The 20381-nt window shown below is 57.6% G+C and overlaps 2 protein-coding genes across 5 annotated transcripts in view; one reads left to right on the top strand and one right to left on the bottom strand.

Moving 5' to 3' along the window:
- ENDOV (endonuclease V) overlaps window positions 1-20381 on the top strand; it is an 87538-nt gene that overhangs the window by 48012 nt on the left and 19145 nt on the right. The window contains exon 11 of one of the 4 annotated variants that reach the window (XM_060132787.1): window positions 4771-5555. The exons of 2 other annotated variants lie outside the window; for them this stretch is intronic. Coding sequence is in view for 1 of the 2 variants with exons in the window: in XM_060132797.1 (XP_059988780.1) it covers window positions 4771-4781 (11 nt within the window). In the remaining variant the exon portion in view is untranslated. Of the gene's footprint in view, window positions 1-4770; window positions 5556-20381 lie in introns of those variants that run through there. One more of the 4 variants, XM_060132797.1, reaches the window with a different exon arrangement.
- NPTX1 (neuronal pentraxin 1) lies at window positions 8507-14426 on the bottom strand. Its single transcript, XM_060134472.1, has 5 exons — window positions 13983-14426; window positions 13487-13694; window positions 11115-11359; window positions 9726-9905; window positions 8507-8942 (listed from the first exon to the last, which is right to left on the bottom strand). The coding sequence occupies exons 1-5, from the start codon at window positions 14424-14426 to the stop codon at window positions 8721-8723; spliced, it is 1299 nt and encodes a 432-aa protein (XP_059990455.1). The 3' UTR covers window positions 8507-8720.

The following is a 20381-nucleotide window of genomic DNA, read 5'->3' as shown; positions in this document are numbered from 1 at the left end:
TTGCATCCCTGGGATAAATCCCACTTGATCATGGTGTAAGATCCTTATAATGTATTGTTGGATTTGGTTTGCTAATACTTTGTTGAGAGTTTTTACATCTATGTTCACCAGTAATATTGGCCTGTAGTTTTCTTTTTTTGTGATATATTTGTCTGTTATTTGGTATCAGGGTGATGCTGGCCTCATAGAATGAGTTCAGAAGTGTTTTTTCCTTTGCAATTTTTTGGAATAATTTGAGAAGGATAGATATTAACCCTGGGTTTAGTGCCTGCGTACTAGTGATCAGAGCCAGGTCCCGGAGTCTAGTTGCTCGGCTCAGGGATCCCAGAGCTGGTGTCACATCACTGTTGGGGTGGGGAGGGGCGGTTCTTGAAACAGTTGGGTACAGGGTCCAGGCTGTCCTGAAGCTTGTGTTGGCCTGATAGTGGGCAGGACTGGGACCCAGCTGGTTCCAGGGCAGGGTCTAGCCTGCTGGTGGGCAGGCTGTATCCATAGGCTGTGGGATTGTGGTTTTCTTGTGTCTGGTGCCTGCCCACTGGTGGGTGGGGCTGGGACCTGGGCCCTCTGGTGGGCAGGGCGGTGTCTGGGGTGGCTGTGGGCTCAAGAGGTCTTTAGGCAGCTTGTCTGCTGATGGGTGGGGCTGTGTCAGTTAGTTGCTTGGCCTGAGGCATCTCAGCACTGGTGCCTACAGGTTGTTAGGTAGCGCCAGGTCTCAGCCTTGATGAGCTAGAGGGAGGATCCCACACAATGGTGCCTACCAGCACCAGTGTCCACGCGGTAGAAGGAGCTCCCAAGAATGGCTCTCACCAGAGTCTATGTCCCCAGGGTGAGCCACCCCCCGACCCTCACCTCTCCAAGAGACTCTCCAAGACTAGCAGGTCTGGCCCAGGCTCCTATCAAATTACTGCTTCTTCCCTGGGTCCTGGAGCATGTGAGATTTTGTGCGCACCGTTTAAGAGTGAAGTCTCTTTCTCCCCCCAGTCCTATGGGACTCCTGAAATTAAGCCCTGCTGGCTTTCAAAGCCAATGGTTCTGGGGGCTCATCTTCCTGGTGCAGGACGTCCAGGCTGGGGAGCCTGATGTGGGGCTCAGACCTCTCACTCCTGTCGGAGAACCTCTGCAACATAATTATTCTCCAGTTTGTGGGTTGCCCACCCAGGGTTATGGGACTTGACTTTATTGAGCGTCTGCCCCTCCTACCCATCTCGTTGAGGTTCCTTCTTTATGTCTTTATTTGTAGAATCTTTGTAGATCTTTTCTGGTAGGTCTTTTTCATTGATGATTGTTCTGCAAATAGTTGTGATTTTGATGTGCTTGTAAGAGGTGAGCTCAGGGTCCTTCTACTCCGCCATCTTGGCTGATCTCCTGTGTGTACGTTTTTCTAAAGGGTCAGTTGTGGTTCTTCATTTCCTTAATATACTTCTCTGCCCCTGTCCCCAAAGGGAGACTGATGAGTCCAGGTCATGACAGTGGGCTCAGGGCCTGTGGACCCCACCCCAAGTACCTACATGCACCCTGATTTATATGGTAGCTAAGAGATTCTGGGGAGAAAATGTGACCCAGGTCCACCAACAATGATCAGAAATATGAACTCCTGTAGCCTGAACAGGGACCCTGAGAGGGCAGTTAACATTGAGAAGTCTGGTGAGGGCAGATCCCATGGCTGCTGGACTGCTGGTGGGGCAGGGGGCAGAGGGGTCCTGTGTGAGCAAGGGTCTAGGAGCAGGTAGGTCAGACGTCCTGCACAGAGGGCCTTGCTGGTCCCCACGGATTGGGGAGGTTGCCTCCTAGGCTCGAGGGAGAGCCCAAAGGGACTGCAGAGACCAGCTGGTCCCACCCTGTCTTCCTATGCTGGGGAAAACCATGGCCCTAAAGACCACTGTCCACTTCCTTGAGTGACCATGTGAGTCTCAGGAAATGCAAGTGTGCTTCATGGGGAAACCAAGAAATGAAAGGATTTTCAGTTTTTAAGGATCAGACTGTTAGAAACAATTTATTTGAATGTCAGGAGAGGAGGGAGGCTCTGCTTCCATGGGGAGGGGCATCTCGGGAACCTGAGGCCACAGGGACTTACCACGTGCATCACACGTGGGTGCGTGAGAACTTGAGGGGTCAAGGATGACAGAGCAGCAAAGTGCGAGGGAAGAGCAGGTCTGGCCAGAGATTCACGGGCTCAGATTGGGACTAGGTCCTCTGTGAGGAGGTGGCCTGCCAGCTGCTGACCCCTGCAGATGAACTGGGAACCTGATAGCTAGTGTGGAAAGACAGGGGCTTTGCAGTCTGATCGCCCGCTCTGCCACTCATGAGCTCAGCAGGTCACCCGGCCTCCCCACCAGCTCCTCATCTGCAAAATCAGTGTTATCATCAGGGTGGCCATTGGGATGACGTGAGATGAAGCGTAGGAATGAGTTAAGCACAGAGCATGATGCACAGGGTGGATGTCAATGGCCCCTGGAGGATAGCAGCACGGCCGGGGCACCTCCAGAGGTGGACTGTGGAGAGTCGTGAGGGTCTGGGCCCCTGGCAAAGCTAGCCGATGGGCTAGCCGATGGGCACCACCGGCTGTGAATGGGAAAGAATCTCCTTTCCCATTCTCCTTAGCAGTTCTGCTAAGGTCAAGGCAGCAGTGCTGGCTGACTCCATCCCAGGGACGGCCCCTCGTTGGCTGGGCTGAGCATTCCAGCCTCTTCCGAAGGGCATCTGGTTCCTACAAAGAAGCCAAGCCCTGAGCTCAGAACCACAGGCCTTTCAAAGAATTCCAGAACCTTTGTAACTTCCCCCCAGCCACCACTTTTATTCTCTCTTATTTCCTCATTGCAGCAAGTAGTTAACTTCCCAGAGCCCATGTGGCTTTGTGCTCCTTGGAGGTCTGCAGAGAGGGGGCTGCTGCGGACAGGCCCACTCGCTGGGAGCCTTATGGGGAGCAGACAAGGAGATGGAGCAGGTTGGGACTCCTTGAATTGTGCTGCTTCTACCCTGGGGGCCCACAGCTGATGCACAAGCCCCAGCTTCCTGGAGCAAGGATGGGGGTGGGGTGATACATTCCCTGGACCCTCCAGGGGTTGGTCTACACTCCTATGCTGCTCCCTGGGGGGCTTCTGGGGTGGGAGGAGTGTGACCGTAGAGCAGGTCAGCCAGGTGCTGCAGGAGAGACATGAAGGCTGAGACCCAGGGGACATGGGGGCTGTCTCCCTGTGTGCAGACAGGTGGGTGGATGCTGCAGCTCAGTATAAGGAACTGGGCACTACAGAAAAGAAATAGAAAAGGTAGAAAAGAAAAAAAGGAAACTCCCAGCTGGAGCTGTCTGAAAATGGGGCAGACTCTCTATGAATAGTGAGTTCCCCATCACTAGAAATGTGCAAGCTGAGAACATTTTCGTACACCTGATGGGCCGTTGGAGTCAATGGCTTTGGAGACACTCTCCAGCTTTGAAATCCCGAGCCTGTGTCCCTCTGCCCCAGGCTCCCACGCAAGCGAGCTCAGCAGCAAGGCCTGACTGCCTCCCTGCGAGCTGCTGTTCTCAGCTCCATGGCCCCTAAAGTCAGTCACTGATGTACCAATACAGGTGTGAGAGGTGGAGAAAGTAACTTGTTTCTGATGATAGTTAAAATACCCAAGTTTTTGAATGAGCACTTCCATAGAAATTAGAAACGTAAGAGTGATGTTATTAAAGGCATAACTATGCACTTGCTTGAGTGGGAGGCAAAGAGGTGGTGTGTTGGCTGAAGCCGCTGAGATTGGGTACAACCCTTGCCCTGGCCACACGTGTGCAGCCTGGAGGTGGATACCACCCGCCAAGGGCAACTCTGGAGAAAACAGGTCCAGGGTCTTCAACCTGGCAGGGGCTTCTCTCTCCCAACTGGGGCTCCTCCTGCAGGGGCAATAGGGCGAGTGGCCACCTGCTCTGAGGCCAAATCCCCTCCCTCTGTACCACCCCAGGCAATGGACGGCTCAGTTACACCCCACCAAACCCCAGGTCCTGAGTCCTGGCCAAGTCCCCTCTGCTAACCCAGTGTGCATGTGGGCATGTGTGTTGGGGCATGGGGGAGACCCACCAACCAGGCAGGCTGCTTTGGCCCCTGGTCATTAATTTTGTCCCCTGGAAGGGAACAGTTCCAAAGCTCTTTGTTCATCCAGAGTCTAGCTTGGTCCACCAGGGGCCAGGGAAGTAAGTTCTTCTCAGTGCCCAGGGCTCCCACGTCACCCATCTTTTTGTTATGTGAATCTAGAGATGCTGTCTTGCTTGAGAGCAGGAAAGCAGCCTGGGAACCCCAAAAGAGGAGAGGTAACCAGGTGTTGGCCAAGGATGGGTCAGCAGGGATGTGGCAAAGGAGAGCAGAGCAGGGCTGTTTGGGAAGGACAAGCCCAGGCCACCTGGGACCTGTGCCCAGGTGTGCTGTGGGCAGTGCATTCACTCAGTAGGGAGCAGGGCTGCAGGCGAGGTGAGGAACGGGCAGTTACTCTGCACCCCAAGCCCCAGTGTGGCCTCCACACTTTGGGAAATCACTTCACCTCTCTCTGCCTTGGTATTGGCTATTGGGCAGGCCCCCTCCCCAGCTCTGATGTCCAGTGTCACCAGATGACTGCGGGATTTTCAAGGGGCACAGGGCAATAGGCAGGCATGCATCCCCTGGGAGGACCCCTGAGGTCATCCAGCAGGTTGAGGTGACATTTGCAAGCTTGAGAAAAGAAGAGATATTCCAAGGAGACCACAGTCTTTCTTCACTCTTTACTGTGTAAAAATAAACTCAACAATTCATGTCATTTCAGCAAGAAAATGAAGAAAAAGAAAAAAGCAAGAATACCAGTAGAAATAGTGCATTTCCAGAACTGCTTATGGGAGGTGGCAGGTCCCATGGTTTTGACCCATTAGATACCCAAAAGGCTGCGGATCATATGAAAAATGTACAGCTTTGGTTAGCAAATAATGAAAAAGTAAGATACATCAATTCTGTTTCCTATTATACAGTATATACAATATAACAATATCAACCATAGGGGGTTTGCTTTGTTGTCGTTGATTTTTTTGTTTTTTTTTGGCAAATAAGACAAAATTGGGACTTTAAGTATTTGGGCTTTTTTTCTCCTCATTGACTTGTTCCCCTTCAACAAATGGCACTTAAGTCCACTGTGCATGGAAGTGATACATTTCCCGTCATTAGCTGAATAAATTTACACACTGTGTTTTAAGAGATGAAACCATGACTACTTTAAGCCACATTTTGTTTGCCATAAGGTTACAAAGGATACTATCCTCTTAACGTTTACAATTCGGAACCCTAGTTTCTTCTATCAGGGTTGGAACTGACCATCAAGTCCTCAACTCATTCCACTTAACAAGTCAGCTCGGGACAGAGGGGCCACCATAAATGGCCAGTGTGCATCCCATCCCCGACACATCTTTGAGAACAGGTGGCCCCTCTTTGGAGCACATTGGAATGACTGTGACCTTCATGCCAGCCTCTTCCCTCCCCTTCACTCCCCACAAGACACCCCCTTGGTCTCAGGTCCCAGGGCTGGTGACAAAGTGATCTTTGCAGTCTTAGAAAATAAAACTGTGAATCTACAAAAGGAACAGAAAGCATACAAAATGTATCTCTTTCTTCCAAAATAACATGCTTTCAGTTCTACGTTTTTGGCGGAGCCTGAAAGTATTTTCAAGGGAAATATAGGTTGAGTTAATTTATAGGTTTGTCCTTTTCTTTCATAAAAATACTCTTGTTTGGTAATAAACTTTTTCGTCTAGAGTAAGAGAAATAATACTGTTATCAAAAGCAAGAAAGGCTTACGATTCAAGTGGGCTCTAATCCCCCGAGGGCCCGGAGAGCCTCTGTCAGCAGCTCTCCCACCTCGGACACCCAGGGAGCTGTGGGACACCAGCTCGGTGAAAGCAAACACTGTCTCGACAGTGCTTTTTTATCTTCTTCTTTTATAAAATGGCTTACCTGAGATAGGCATGTATTATTTCAGTGCAAGAGGGAACATCAGTCAGATTAAGGGGTAGATGGAAACTATGTGGATTAGATCTGTGGCTGTGTAATCGGCCTTCCTCCGGGCTGGCAAAGTGCCAAGTGTTACCACAGTAAGGGAGTCCGGGGCTTGGCACAGGCTCCAGCTGGGGAGGGCGGAGGGAGTTAAACATCAGCTTCCATCCCTGGCACCGCAGGTGTGTCAGGGGAGGGGCGAGGAGGGTGAACAGGTCGGGAGGCTGAAGGGACACAGGCGTAAGCATCTGGGGTGTGCTCTGCCCCTCTCTACTTAGGGCAGAGGATGGCTTGTGGTCCTGAAAGGACAGCTCCCACTGCGCCCACTGGGACAGGAGGTGGTCCGGGGTCTGGTAGATCCATAGATCGGCAGGGGCTGGTGGGAGGTGCTGATGGGAGAGCACCTAGCACACTCTGGGCCTTGCCAACAGCTCTGAGATGGCTGAAGTGAGGGGTGGGGCCGATCTGGTCTAGAGGGGGATACTAAGCTCTCACTCTTTCCCAACCACAAGCATTGTTAGGCTTGTTCTCAACCTACATGTTAAAAATACTTCTTGGTGTGTTTGGGGAGTGGGGAGGGGGAGAGGGAATCGATCTCTCCCTTGACCTCCTCCGACACCCTTGGCTTGCTTACCCAGCCATTTTTAGTAGCTACATGGATGGTCACAGAACAATGGGTGGCACTGGGCACACAACACAGAACCAGAGAAGTTCATGCAGGCAGGGGAACACACACCAGACTGAGGAAGCAAGGGACATGCCACCCCAAGGAACATGCAAACAGAGAAGATCCCTTCAGATCCACAGATGCCACAGCCCGATGGGCTCTGACAAAGCACAGCGGTCTCAGAAGAAGCCACCGTTGAACCACAACACGTAGCCTGGCGCCTGGACCTCACCCTCGGCACTAGAGTGATGCATTGCAGAATGGCGACTGGGTACCGTGCAGACACCTACGCGGACACCAACACAGAGACACCAACACAGACACACACAGATGCACTAGGTTTCCGACACAACACGGACCTGCGTTTAAGGAGACAGGTGCCCTGGAAGGAACAGAAGACAGAAACACCTGCTCCTCCTGAAGAAATGTCTGCAGCTGTAGATGAGCCAGGCAGTGCAGTAAAATTTCTAGAAAGACTTGCCAGCCTTTTGCTAATTAGACTCCTGGTGACAGAGTCCAGGTTGCCCTCAGGGTGTGCGACCCCCAGATGGTGCAACAAAGCAGGGAGCTCACCCTCCCCTGGGTGTGATCCGTCTGAGTGCTATTCTGCTTGCTCTCATTCAACACACACACACACACACACACACACACACGCACTTTTCTCCCCGCCTTGGAAGGACTAGAAGGAGGCGCACATGTTAGTTTTTCATGGAGGGAAAGAAATGTCAAAGCTTCTGGACCCTGGCTGGGTCTCAGTGTCACCAGCTGGTGACAGGTTGGGGGCTACATAGGATTTGCGCTCTGTAAGATGGGGGAGTGGATTTCAGGCCCCGGCCTAGCCATGCGTGGCTCCCCAGAAGAGGTCTCCGGAGGACCTGCCCCCTTGGAGGGCTCGCCTCGGCCCGGGTGAAGAATATGGCTGTCAGAGTTACCACGGACCTGGCCTGTCGACTGGCTGGGTTCAAGTTCCAGTGGCCCTGTGTGGCTGGGTCGTAATCAGAGTGTGGGTTTCCTGGTCTAAAAGGTCTGCTCTCAAGCTGACCCACCGAAGCCTCTGGTCTCCCACTGCCAGAGGTCAAGGGGAGGAGACCAGGGGTCCTGGCTTCCTGGGCTGTGGATGGGATGTTCCTCTCTTGGGGGCGCTAGCTGGCAGCTGAAGGGGAGTCTGAGGACGTGGGAAGGCTGAGGGCCACAGACGGTATCCTGGGCCAGAGCTGGCCGAGCTGGGTATGCAGGCTGGCCTCCCAGGCCCAGGGCTGCCCTCAGATGCCAACAGCAGGATGCTGGCCAGGCACTGGGGGTTGGGGGAGGGACTGCCCGGATCCTGAGGCTGGTCCCTCCTCCTCTGCCCCTGCCCAGCACGTGGTGCCATGACAGGACACTGTCTGCCTTCAACCCTTCAGAGAGAATTCCTTCTATGACAAGATACAAATTCTCCATGGAGAGGCCCCCGGCCTTTAACAAACTGCTACAAGATATTTATTTTATCAATATAGAGATATGTCGCTCTGAAAAACGTTTACAAACAAAGACGAACGCATTGCAGAAGAAGATGCACCAGCCCCAAGGCACACGGGCGGACACCAAAGTTGGCAATGCAGATATTAGACCAGTCATGAGATTTCCCAAAGCCACAGAGAAAGAAGAAATGAAATACCTCATTTAAAAAGAGAAGGCCTCCCCAGAGAGACAGACCCTTGTAGACACACAAACACACACACACACACAAACACATACACTCACACACAGGTCCTCTCACCTACGTGTGCATTTTTCAAAATGTTGCAGCTGCCGGCTTTACTGGTGAACAGGGCATGCCTGAGAAACAGTGCGGGCTCCTAGAGAGAAGTGGGGACACCTCGGGGACGGATGGGAGCCGGGCCTGCTTCACGTGCACGAGGACGAAACCAGGCTGTGTGCGTGTGCGCATGTACGAGGGCGATGGCCTTGAGTCATTCCTGGGGGAAAGGGAGAGAAGAAGAGACGACGGATCATCACCGCACAAGCAGGGGGGAAGCGGGAAGGGGCTGGGGACCTGGGGACCAGGAGGCTCAGCCCGGCCCTGGGCCTCAGTTGATCTGGCGACAGGCTTCGAACGTCCACTTGGTGGCTCCGCCGTAGATCTCGATGTGGGACTCAGACCAGGCAATGACATTGCCGGAAAGGGCCTTGGTGCTGCAGGTGGCCAGGTTGTACACCTCCCCCGGGGTCAGCTTGCGGTCCCAGATGTTGAAATGGGCCAGCTCGCCCACGAACGCTTGGGTGGCATCAAACCCGCCACCCAGAGTGTCCTTCAGAGAAAAGCAGAGGATGAGGGTGGAGGGGGTCATAGCAGTGTGGGCCTATCAGGAGGGCATCCCTAGGGGGAAAGGCTCTCACATCTACCTCTGGTCCATTTGTCTCCCTGTGTCTGGTCTTCAGCTATCCATCAGTCCCTCCCCTGTGGGAAGCTCAGGAAAAGGAGTGATGCTGGCCTCCTCTGCCCTGGATGCAGAGCTTCTCCTGGGGGCACCTGAGAGCTGCCCAGTGAGGGAGGGTGTCAGCCAGGTCCATGGACAACTGTGGGAGCAGTGCCTGGAGGGCCTCCCCTACACTCCCTGCCTCTAGTCAAGAAACTCAGATGTCGTTCTTTAACAGCAATAGCGGCCCAATGAGAATGGAAGCCCTGGGGCTCTCCTGCCTGCCTTTCCCTCCTGGGTGCCCAATGGGAGACAAACCACTTCCAGGAAATAAATTATGCATCACTAAATGCACATTTGGTCTTCCGGTGCCAAAGAGCATTGCTGCAGTTGTTGAGAAAGTTGTGGAGAGCCTTGAGACCAGCGCCCACTCCTGCTCGCCTTTCCTGAAAGTGCCCACTCAGAGCAGGGACTTTGCCCAAACTGCTGCATCACTTGCTTCCCTCAGCTGCTTCTAGCGGAAACCACTTGCGTCTCCAGCTCCCTCCCACTTTGCTCCCTGCTGCCTCTCTGCCCTCTCTCCCAACACCCTCATCCTTTCTCCTGCCTAGTCTCTGGTTCTGGGGCTCCTCCCCCTGCAGCTGCCCCCCCTTTCCCTGCCCCCATGGCCTGTACCTGCTCCTGGCCCAGCACCAGCACACCCTGTGGCTTGATAGGGTGATAGGGCGCCAAGTTCTCGCCGTTGCCTCCCTGGGTGCCATCCTGGTAGGCTTCCCAGACCCCGTCCCGGGTGGTCCAGGTGATGCAGATGTGGTGCCACTTGCCATCATTGATTACAAAGGGCAGCTTAGCCACCTGGGAAGGAGAACAACATACAGGACATTATGGGAACAGGGGTACAATCAGAATCAATTATCATCACTAGTTAGTAGTTCAACCGATATTCATAGGCATTTACAATAAATATCAAGAGCTGTTACTGAGTTCTTGCAGCACCTGCCCCTCTGGACTGTCAGGCCCATCCATTGATGGAGCACAAAATCACAAAGGAAATGGGAAGATTTGTCAAGGGGGCTCCTAAGATCGATCTGCATATGCATGCAATCTCCTCCCTCTTGGCTAGTCTATGAAACAGGCCCTCTGATGGAGGAGGGCCACCCCTGCGGGCTGAGTTCACTGCTGCTTTCTGAGCCTCTCCTCTCTTCCAACACTCCATCTCTAACTGCCAGATCTCTGGGTCTACAACCCGCCCAGCCTTTTTGCAGAGACTCTGAAAGATGCCAGGGGAGATGGCTCCATGCCTTTTAATGCTCAGACCAGCCTCTCACCTGGAATTTCACTCACGCTCTTAACATTTCAGGCAGGGAGCCTGCCTCAGCCAATGAAAGAACCCTCACACCCTTTTAACTTGGGGGAAATGGGGCCCCAGAAAGGCACAGCCCTTTCTAGGCAAGGCATCAAGAGCAAGGGCTTGGAATCTAATTCCCAGCCTAGGTTTTAGACGTTCACTACCAAAGCTGCCATGGAGATGAGGGAGTTCGGGAGTTGGCCGCTATTCCCACAGCTAACGAGGGCCAAGATGGAGACGGGCTCCCTGGAGGGAAAGTTTGCCCTCTCCCAAGGACTCGCCCAGATCCGGCCTCCTCCCAGGGGTAGGGGGCTAAGCAGGATTGATTTGGACTCTCTAGGAGCATCTTTACCCCCCCCCCAGCATCTATGGTCTCCCAAATATGGGGGAGCAAAGTCAGCTCCAAGGCCAGCTGGGGGAGGAGGAGTCTGTCAGATGGATTGTCCCCCGGGATTATCCTCCTCCACCACCAGCCAGGAGGCCTCTGTCTGGGAGGCCTGTTCATGGAGCACGGCAAGGGCACCCCTGCCCACTTCTCCCAGGCCTCACCTTGCACCTCCCTCAGCCCTGCCTGGCAGGCTCTCCTCTTGGGGCCACAGTAGCATCTGAGGCTGTATATCTCATGCTACCGAGACCTGTCCCAGCAGCTGGCACAGACTGGGGCCCTGGGGGCCTCGCCCTGCTGCTCTGCAAGTCCAGGGGGGTGGGGACTCTACCTTGTCGTTGATGAGGATCTCCATGGGGTTGTTGCCCCACTCAATGAGGACCAGCTCATTGGCCTGGCCGGGCACAGCATAGGAGAAGGGCGTGCCCACCCCTGGCGCTGCGCTGGACTTGAGCCACATGCACACCGTGAAGGCGTACATCTCCGGCAGGCTCTTCTTCACCTTGGCATACATGTAGTTGGTCCGCAGGGGGAATGTGAGCTGGAACTTGTCTCCAGGGCGGTTGTCCTTCTGACCTGGGGAGGACGGGACACAGTCCAGATACCTGCACCTTGACGAAGCGCCTGTCCCTGACTAAAGCAGGCTTGCCAGTGCCCCTGCCCCCAACCAGGCTTGGTGATGCAGACAAAGCAGACTCCTCTCTGTTCTGTAGATGCTGAAAAGGAGGCTCGGAGAGGTCAAGTGCTTTGCCCCAGGGCACTGGGCCAGGACGAAAGAGCTGACCCAAGGTCTCTGCTCCCGGTCTGGCTCCCATAAGGTGGCTCCCACACGGTGACCCCTGTGGAGAGGCTGGGATGGGGGTGTGGGGAGCCGCCCGCACACTCTGGGCTCTGAGCATCTGCACCTGGGCTGGGCAGTGGGCATGGGTAGGGAGTGGGTCAGTGCACACCCTGTAAAGCAACGCTCGAAGGTGTCACCACAGAGCAAGGAGGTCTCCTCCCGGCCAGTAAAGAGGCTATTAGCTCCCGTCAGAGCAGCCCCTCCAGGAGCCCAACCTGATTCCAGGATGCTGACTGCTGATGGTGCAGGCCCCCCAGTGCCCGTCACACTTCCCGTGAGGCCAGGACACACTGCAGCCCCTGGTCACTCATCTGACCCAGCCGATTTGCCCCGAGGACTCAGGTTGTTTCCAGAATCCCATCCATCCCACAGGAGGGAGAGTTGTACCCCCCGAGGCTCTTCTAGCAACTCTGTCTGGGCCCCTGTAGAGAGGGCAGGACAGCAGGGAGCCGGGAGGTGGCCCTAAAGCCAGGTTCCCCTAAGGTGACTTCTCTGAGGATGATGCCAGTCATTCTCAGGGCGAGCTTCCTGTGCGTTTCCTGAAAAATCAGGCTCCTGGTCCCATACCCTCCCTTTATACACGGCTACCAGCTCCCCGCCTGCTGGCAACGTCTCCAGGGAATGCTTTTCTGCCCTCTCACAACCTACACACACACTGTGGCTGTGGCCCTGGGCATGGTGTGACTGATTCCAGGCAAAACATTCCAATCCAGCAGTGGGCATGGGCACCAGGCCCAGAGCCAGGAACACACACCCACCAGCTCCAGGGTGTACGCTGGGTGCTGCCAGGGAGCCCAGCACTAAACCGGCCCTCCAGGCCAAGAATTATTTCTAGAAGGCATCCTGCTGGGCCAGCAACCCCACGCCCTTCCTCTAAGCCAGGTGTCAGGAAACAGAGCAGGGCTGGCCCTCAGTGTTCCCCTTCCATTTCAGGCTGGCAGCCCCCTGCCCTTGGAGCACATCTGGTCCCTGGTCTCTCCAGGGGGTGTTCTTCATTTCCCCAATCTCCCCTTTCTCCCCCCCCTTCCCTTCCCCAATCTGTTTTTCAGTTACATAACGTGCCTTAAGATGGCACTGTTTAAATCCATCCAGCACACTTTGCAGTCCGAGAAGGGTCACGTGGCCCTGTTTCGAGCCCCGAGTCTCACCCCCCACACACACTTTTACAACCTTGTTTGATTTCTGCGACTTCAAGGCTGAGCCTCCCGAGCTCATCCGTGGGCCTCGGGTGAGATTGGGGCTGGCTGGAGTTGGTGACTCGGGAACCGCGGGGCTGCATGCAAGATGCCTGGGCTTGGGTCACTCAGAAGAGAAAACCTTGGGGGTGTGCTCAGGGTGGAGGGGAGGACCCGGAAATCCCCAGAGGATGCCAGGGGCACCAAGGAGCTGGGAGGAAACCTGCTCAGGGCCCAAATGTGCCATGGACCACGAGGGCCCAGCCCCAGCCCATGCCCTGCTCTCTGCTGTGGATGGGGACCGGCTAGAGCCAGGTTTTCCTAGCCAGGGAGGACTCGAGCCAGCCAAAGCTATAGTGCAAAGTTGCTGAAGATTAAACAAATCAGACTTGGAAAAATCCTGTGAGTGTGTGAGTGTGTGAGTGTGGCGGGGGAGGGGGGAGGGAACCCCAGGCAATCCCTTCCTCACTCTGCTTCCTGAGATGTCCCAAGCCCAGGGCACCCCAGTCCTGCCAGGAACACCAACTGGAGAACCTGGGGCAGGGATGGGGCTAGAGGGGTGGAGGAGCTGAGGGCTTCTACACTCCCAACCTGAGCTATGCAGGAAGCCAGGACCAGAGGCAGGGTCCCACTGGTCCAGGGAGCTGAGACAGGATGCATGACCCCCCAGCTCCCCATGACCATTACCTTTCTCGAGCTCGCTGATCCGCTGGTGCAGGGAAGTCAGGGCACTCTCGATCTTGACTCTTTCCTCGGTGTCATTTCTGGGGCCCCCCTTGCCCTCCTCCAGAGTGTTCACCCGAGACAGCACCTGCCTCTCCAGGTCATCGATCTTGCTCTGCAGCAGATCCTTGAGGCTGTTGGTCTGGCTGGAGGAATTGAGCCGGCTGTACTGCTGCGAGGGTGCAAGGGTGGGAGGGGGGGAAACCATATCGTTACGCGTGGAGCAGGGGCCGTGCCGGGAGGCCGGTGGCGCGGTCCCCTCAGGGCGACTGCGGGGGCAGCCTGGTGGGGAGCTCGGGCGAGTGGCCGTCCGCGGGGCCCCGCACGCTTGGGGAGGGCCCAGCCAGGCATCGGCACCCGGCCAAGGCCTGGGTTGGGGATGTCGGGCCGGGTCGGGAATGGAAGTGGGGGAGGGCAGAGGGGCGCGCGAGCCAGAGGGGAAACAGCGGCGCGCGCGGACCTCGAGGTTCTCCAGGCGGGTTTTGAGCGACTGCAAAGTTTGCCCGAGTTGGCTGAGCGTCTCGGCGGCCGGCGTCCGAGACAGGTCGCCCATGGTGTTCTTGCCCGAGCCGGGCTGCTTGCGGCCGCCACCCGTCCGCGCCTCGCCGGCGCTCGCGTCCAGCGTGCTCTGGCTCTCGCAGCGGCCCAGCTTGGTGGTCAGCTCGCGGATGGTCTCCTTCTGGCTCAGGATGGTCTCCTTCTGCTGCAGCACGGTCTCGCGGAGCTGCAGCACGTTGCTCCGGAGCTCCTCGGCGCCGCCGGCGGCCACGGACGCGGCGCACATGTCGGTGTCCACCGGCACCGAGGTGCAGATGAAGCGCGTTGGCCCAAAATCCTGGGCCCCGCTGCCCAGGAGGCAGAGGGCGAGCAGCGCACAGGTGCGCGCGGCGCGGCCGGCCAGCATGGCTGCGGGCGCTGGGACCCGGCGCTCCGGGCCAGGCTCGGCTCGGCTGGAGCTCCGCGGGCGGCCAGCGCTCTGGGCGCCGCGCTGCTCACTGTTCCGCCGCGCAGTCCGCACCGCCGCGCTGTCCGGCCCCCACTGCCGCCTGCGCTGCGGAGCCCGCGCCTTTTATGCCACCGCGGGAGGGGCCTCGCACTGCCGACGTCAGCGGGGGAGGAATCCCGCTTTAATTGTCTGCGGCCCGGGCCCGCTGCTCGGCTGGGGTCGTAGGGGTGCGTAGTGGGGGAAACTTCCCCCAACCCCCGGCGCCGCCGCGGCCTTCGCACCACCCTCTACCGGCCCGTCCCTGATCCCAGCCGAGAACGGAAGGAGTGGGGTGGGGAGAGGAGGGTGGGCCGGGCCGCGGCCTCGGACTCCTGGATGGGCCACCGGCATGGTGTCCCCAAATATCCGACGGGGCTCGGGGCGTGTGGGAGGCCACGGAGGACCCGGGAGACAGAATTCGGCTCAACCCGCTCGGCTGCACTGAACACCCGCGGGGCCCGGACCCGGTCCCCAAGGACTCAAGTCGTCCACACCTGCGTGCCGGGTGGGGAGCGCCGGGAGCAGAGCCTCGCTACGCCGCTAAGTCCCGAGAGGGGGTCGCGGGACCGCTCCAAGTTTCTTAGATGTCCGTATGGGGTTAAAAAGACGCTATACACCCCAGGTCTGGGGGCTTCCCACGCCCTCGTTCTTGGCTCTCCTGTGCCCTCCCCCACCCCCCAGCTCCGAGCTTTGGGGACTGGCAACGTCTCCTGGGATTGACAGCCCCCACCTCGTGCCGGCGGGGCAGGCGGGCACTTTCGGAGGCGTCCCTTGCGGATTAAGCCTTTCCTGCCAGCCGAGGGTGCCCGATTCCGGGCAGACGGCGCTGCCGGAGCTGGACGGTCCCTCCAGCCCCGGGGGAGGTGCCACGCTTTCGAGGGGGCCCTGCAGGCGGACCGTTTCGCGCTCTCCGAGCGCCTTCCCATCGCGGAGATGTGAGGGCACGTGTGTGTCCGTGTGCGAGTTGCGGTGCGTTCGTGTGTCCATGGCTGTGTGTGTTCGCGTGTGTGTTGGGCTTTCTGGACCCCATTCACCCCAGCTGTGCCCACTTCTCTGCCGCTGGGGAGGGGTCCGGGACTTTGGGAGGGGGGCGTCGCACCTGCGAAGCTCCAAACGATGGTAGGTTACTCATAGTCACCCCACTCACCCGCCCACACACTCGAGCCATTTTTCTGGGCAGCGGCGCCGCGGGGCTCGGCTCCCAGATTTCCGTCCAGTTTTCAGTGCCCGGTTCGGGGCTCCCGACTAGGGCCTGAGACCCTGGCCAGTCCCTGGCGGTCAGAGCCAAACGCGCTTCGGAAGCCGCCCCTCCCAGCTCCCACTGTACAGAGGAGGGCACTGAGGTACCAAGACTCCGGGGTCCGGCTCGATGCGACAGGTCGAGCCATAGCTACAGTCGCAGTCGGGGCCGCCCGGCGGACACCCCCGCCCCACGCCCCAAGCCCTTCATTCCGCTTCCTCTGGGCTCTGCGATGGCCCCGCCGTTGGCAAGTGCGCGGGTCCCTGCCCGGAGGGACCCACAGGCAGCTCCTGGGTGCGGAGCTGACTTCCGCCCCGCGGGTGGGAGATGAAGCCAGCTCTATTGAGACCTTTTTGATAAGCCACGATCTCCTCCCTCTCCGCAGCCTCCTCCCACCCGCTGCCCCCCGGGCTACTCGCGGCCAGAGTCTTTCAGCGGCGCCAGAGGGACCCCGCGACCCGCAAGCGGCTGTCCTGGGCTTGGCGCGCCTCGGTCCTGGGCTGTGCTGGGTTTCCGGCCCCAGCGGCAGCGCTCGCCCACCACTGAGCCCTGAGACCTGCCGCAGCTCACCGCCCGGCCCCAGGCCGCGGGAGGGGGCCGGCCACGAGGGTCCCACGCGTGTCTGCGACCGGAGCGCCCCAGGTCAGCAAGCGACTCGGGAGGAATTACCCGCGCGAGGGGCATCACGGCTTCTGCCCCAACTCCCATCCTGAGACCGGATGGAGTCACACACCCCCCACCCCGTCACCCCCGGGTCAGCGCCCCCCCCCCCGCCGGCGCGCTCCCCCGGGCCAGGGCTGTGTGTGGCCAGAGGCCGATTTCCGTGGGGCCCTGAGGGCACAGAGGGATGGCGCTCCGCAGAGATCGTGTGTGGGCGCGGGAGAGGAGCCCAGCTGGGCCGGGAGGAAGGTGTGGACAGAGCGGGAACCCTGGGCTGGGCCTTGCGTCCTGAGCCCCAGGAGCGGCAGGGGCTTGCCTGAGCAAGGCAGGGACCTGGGCTTTTACCTCCAGAGGAGATCTCAGCGGTTGGCACTCGGCACTTGGGCACTGAGGGCCAGACCCCGACCGCCCCCCGCCATCGCCACAGACCCCGACTGCCCCCCGCCATCGCCACACACACACACACACACACACACACACAGAAGATAGAGTAGACTGAGTCTGAAGGGGAGGAGGGACCCTGGGGCAATGTCCAGGGGCAGTGGGATCTCTGACAGGGAAGTATGGAACCCTGAGGGGAGGACACTGCGGTCAAGGGCCCAGGACCCTTTGGTCCCAAGGGCGACCTCTGTGGAGCTCTCTGTCTGCCAGAAGGCAGTATGTGGGACACCTGCGCAGAAATGCTGGGCTGTGCTGAGGGGCTGGTAGGGGGCACACTATGGCAGCCCTCTGCCTTCTTTAAATCTTTTTAACTGTACCCAAGACCCTGGGCAGGAGAGATTCAATCTGGGTAGAGTTTGCAGCGTCCTCTCCCTCCCTAGAGTTCAGGAGATATCTGGAAGTTGGGGACTAGAAATCAAGGACTGCCTTGCCCAAAACCCTCAGAGGAAGAACAAGTTGCCTAGCTACATGGTCTGAAGGTCTCATATGTGTACACCTGGTCTCCCGACCTGAGCCCCGTATGTCAGAACTGCAGCAGGGATGGAGGTGGGGGTGGGGGGGAGGAAGTGCTGTATACACACTTGCAGTAGAGTTGGGAAAAGATGTGGCAGGATCACACAAGTATATGGTTTTCCCACCTCATGGATGCAATAGATGCGAAGAACCTAAAAAGCATAGATAATAGTAAAATGTAGTAGAAAACATTAGAAAGTGATGAGTTCTATGTATTACCTTCGTTCTTAATATAACTTATATAATTGTAAGTTTGTATAATTTAAATTTTAATGATGGCTGTGTTTAACAATCAGCTTGCAAATTCCTGGAAATGTAGCAATCAGCTGGAGCCAGCCAGCTGGGCACATCACTGGTGGAAGAGGATACAGAGGCCTTCAGAGGTTAAATTGGGGGGGGGCAGGTACCTCAATGTAGGGAAAGCGAAGGGGACTGGTGGAGAAGTGTGGCCGGAGGCTCCCCAGCTGTGGCCAGCGTAGTAAAGGCAGGCAGGCATAGGAAGGCTAAACAGGTGGGTCGGGCACTATTCTGAGCACATCAGTGCTGTTGAGGGTCTTTACCCAGTGGATGGTGGAAGCCCACCCAGGGAGGGTGCCCAAGCCTGGTGCTGTGCCCAGGACCCTCACCCATACTGTGGTGTCTCCTGGCCCTGTTCTCTTCAAGGGCCAAGGCCATGGGCCAGCCTAGGAAGGAAAGAGTTACCCTCATGGCAGGCAATAGGGGGGCGCTGGGTGGGTGCTGGGAGGGCACAAGGAGAACCTGGGAGGACCTGGGAGGGCACTGGGAAGAGCTGGGAGGACAATGGACCCAGGCCAGGGCCCACCCACCACTTGACTCTGAGCCCATCTAGCATGAGGGTCCACCCTGCCTTTTGAAATAGCTCTCCCTGCAGGGGGGAGGCTAGGGAGTGGAGGGGGAGGCTGAGGAGTGGAGGGGGAGGGCCAGGCAAGGCCCCGGGACCCCATCTGGGAAGAGAAGAAGGCAGGAGTCCTCACTGATCTGGCTCTGGACACGGGTGGGCTCCTCAGACAAGAGTCAGGCCCATGTCACTGCTGAGGACACGCCGTGGACCCCGCTGGGTGAGCAGGCGTCTAACCTGGGATGGGAGGACGCTGCGGTAGTGTAAAGGGCTGCTGTTTTAAATGTGTGGGGACACGTCTGCCATGCTCCTGAGCTGATTTTTGCTTTTGTTTCTGTTTTTGGTTTGTTTCTGTTTGCAGCAGCCCCACAGTGCTGGTTACGATCTGTTTCTCAGTCTGGGTGCTGCTTTCGTAGGGGTGTTCACTTTGTGTCCAGGAGGATGACTTATGCGCCACTCTATGTGTGGTTATTTGGGGGGAGGCAGCACCCACAGGTTGTCCCTGGAGCAGAGGAGACAGGCTTCTGGCTGCTACCAGGTGAGAGTCAGTAGGTACCTCTGGCAGCCAAGCCCTCACGACAGAGCCAGGCCATGTGACTCCCATGTGAGAAGCTCCTGGGCCCAAGGGATTGGGGATGGGGCCACTCTGACAGCAGCAAGTCCCACGGGGCCTCTGACCCCTGGCCTGGAGTGGCATTCCTGACAGGCCCCATCCACCCACTCTGGTGTGACGGGGACACGTCCCTGCTGCCCAGCTCTGCTGGGGGAGGGACCACACCAGAACCGTCCCCTCTGCCCTCTCCTCAGACACCCCTGCGGTAATAGCCTTATCTTATAAACAAGGAATTGTCCTTTTCAAAGCCCTCTGTCCATGTTCATTCATTTGCCTCCCTAAGGCATGGCGGGGCTATTGTCCTGACTTGGCAGATAAGGAAACCAAGGGAAGTCCAGGGTCTCCCACACGTGCAGTGAAGGCAAAGCTGAGAGGCAAGCCCTGGCCTTCACACTCCCACCCAGCTTTCTCCCTGCCCACCCCACTACTCCCCCCCTCAACCCCGAACCCACAAAGGAAAGAGCTCTCAGACTGGCAGGACTGAGTGGCAGAGAGGAGGCCCAAGAAGGGACAAGAAGGGACCTGGTGGTGGAAGCAGATCAGGCCAGGTCTGCAGACCCCGGGCTGAGGAGCTGCTCACCTGCTACCCTTGGAGGAGAAGCCCCCTGCTCCACCACAGGGTGTTCAAGTTCATGCCCATTGTGTGAATACCAATATCCCTGCGGCAGCCACCTGGGGACTAACCAGTCGTGGGCCGTGGTCATTAGCGTTGGACAGTGGGGTCCCCCAACCCCGGGCCTCCAGACTCCCTGCACCCAGGGGCATTTCCCACCCTGAGGGCCCCCTTCCTCTGAGCCAGCCTGGGCAGCCGTCAGCCCAGTCTGGCTGGAACAGAGCCCTGGGTGGCCTGCCCTCCTCTGGACCGAGCCCAATGCTGGGATCAGGTGGGGAACGGGTACTTTTGAACTTGATGACTTGCTTACTCCAGTAAACAGGAGTTTACAGGCATAAACTTACCATCCTGTCTTGGTGAAAACTCACTTTTCTCCAAGCAGGGGTTTCTGGCCCCAGGCAGAACCGTGGGCAGTTAGTACAGTGTAAATATTCATCAAGTGTGCTCTCAGTTCAGCAAATATTTCCAGAGCATCTACTGAGGGGCAGACCCGGTGCCGGGGCCAGGGATGAACACAACAGTCTCTCCATCCTGAGGGTGCTCAGCCTGGTGGGCAGATGGGGTACCACGTCCCTCCAGGGCGGGATGGCACGTGAGTGCCCCAGGCCAGGGCAGGTGGGTAGGTTGGGGTCGAGCAGTCAGGGGCAGTTCCTGAGGAGGTGATACCAGAGCACGGTCTTGAGGAGTGAGTGGGGAGGGAGGTGGCTGGCACGAGCAATGCCGGGTGATGGAGGAGGGGCGTGAGTGGCGGGCGGGGACGTCTTCCATCTTCGCAGTGTAAACTGCAGAGCTGGCTGGGAAGAGGCGTGGGTGAGGGCTGGCAAGTGTGTAGGAGCCACAGTTCCGTCCTGTCCATTTCATCCTGTCTGCAAGGAGGCACAGCTGTGGTGCCGAGTGTATGTAGGAGGTTCTGCCTGGGAACCTGCCTGGGAGGG

This window comes from Lagenorhynchus albirostris, chromosome 20, assembly GCF_949774975.1.
Source record: "Lagenorhynchus albirostris chromosome 20, mLagAlb1.1, whole genome shotgun sequence".
NCBI classification, from domain to species: Eukaryota; Metazoa; Chordata; class Mammalia; order Artiodactyla; family Delphinidae; genus Lagenorhynchus; species Lagenorhynchus albirostris.
This window is presented reverse-complemented; position numbering and strand designations above follow the sequence as displayed.

What these genes read in the sequence shown, in the direction of transcription:
- NPTX1 (XM_060134472.1), bottom strand. Translation starts at nt 14,426, where the DNA reads ATGCTGGCCGGCCGCGCCGCGCGCACCTGTGCGCTGCTCGCCCTCTGC. An exon ending in GATCAGCGAGCTCGAGAAAG is followed by an intron (nt 11,360 to 13,486) that starts GTAATGGTCATG and finishes CGTCCTCCCCAG; the next exon opens with GTCAGAAGGACAACCGCCCT. An exon ending in TGGTGCTGGGCCAGGAGCAG is followed by an intron (nt 8,943 to 9,725) that starts GTACAGGCCATG and finishes TTTTCTCTGAAG; the next exon opens with GACACTCTGGGTGGCGGGTT.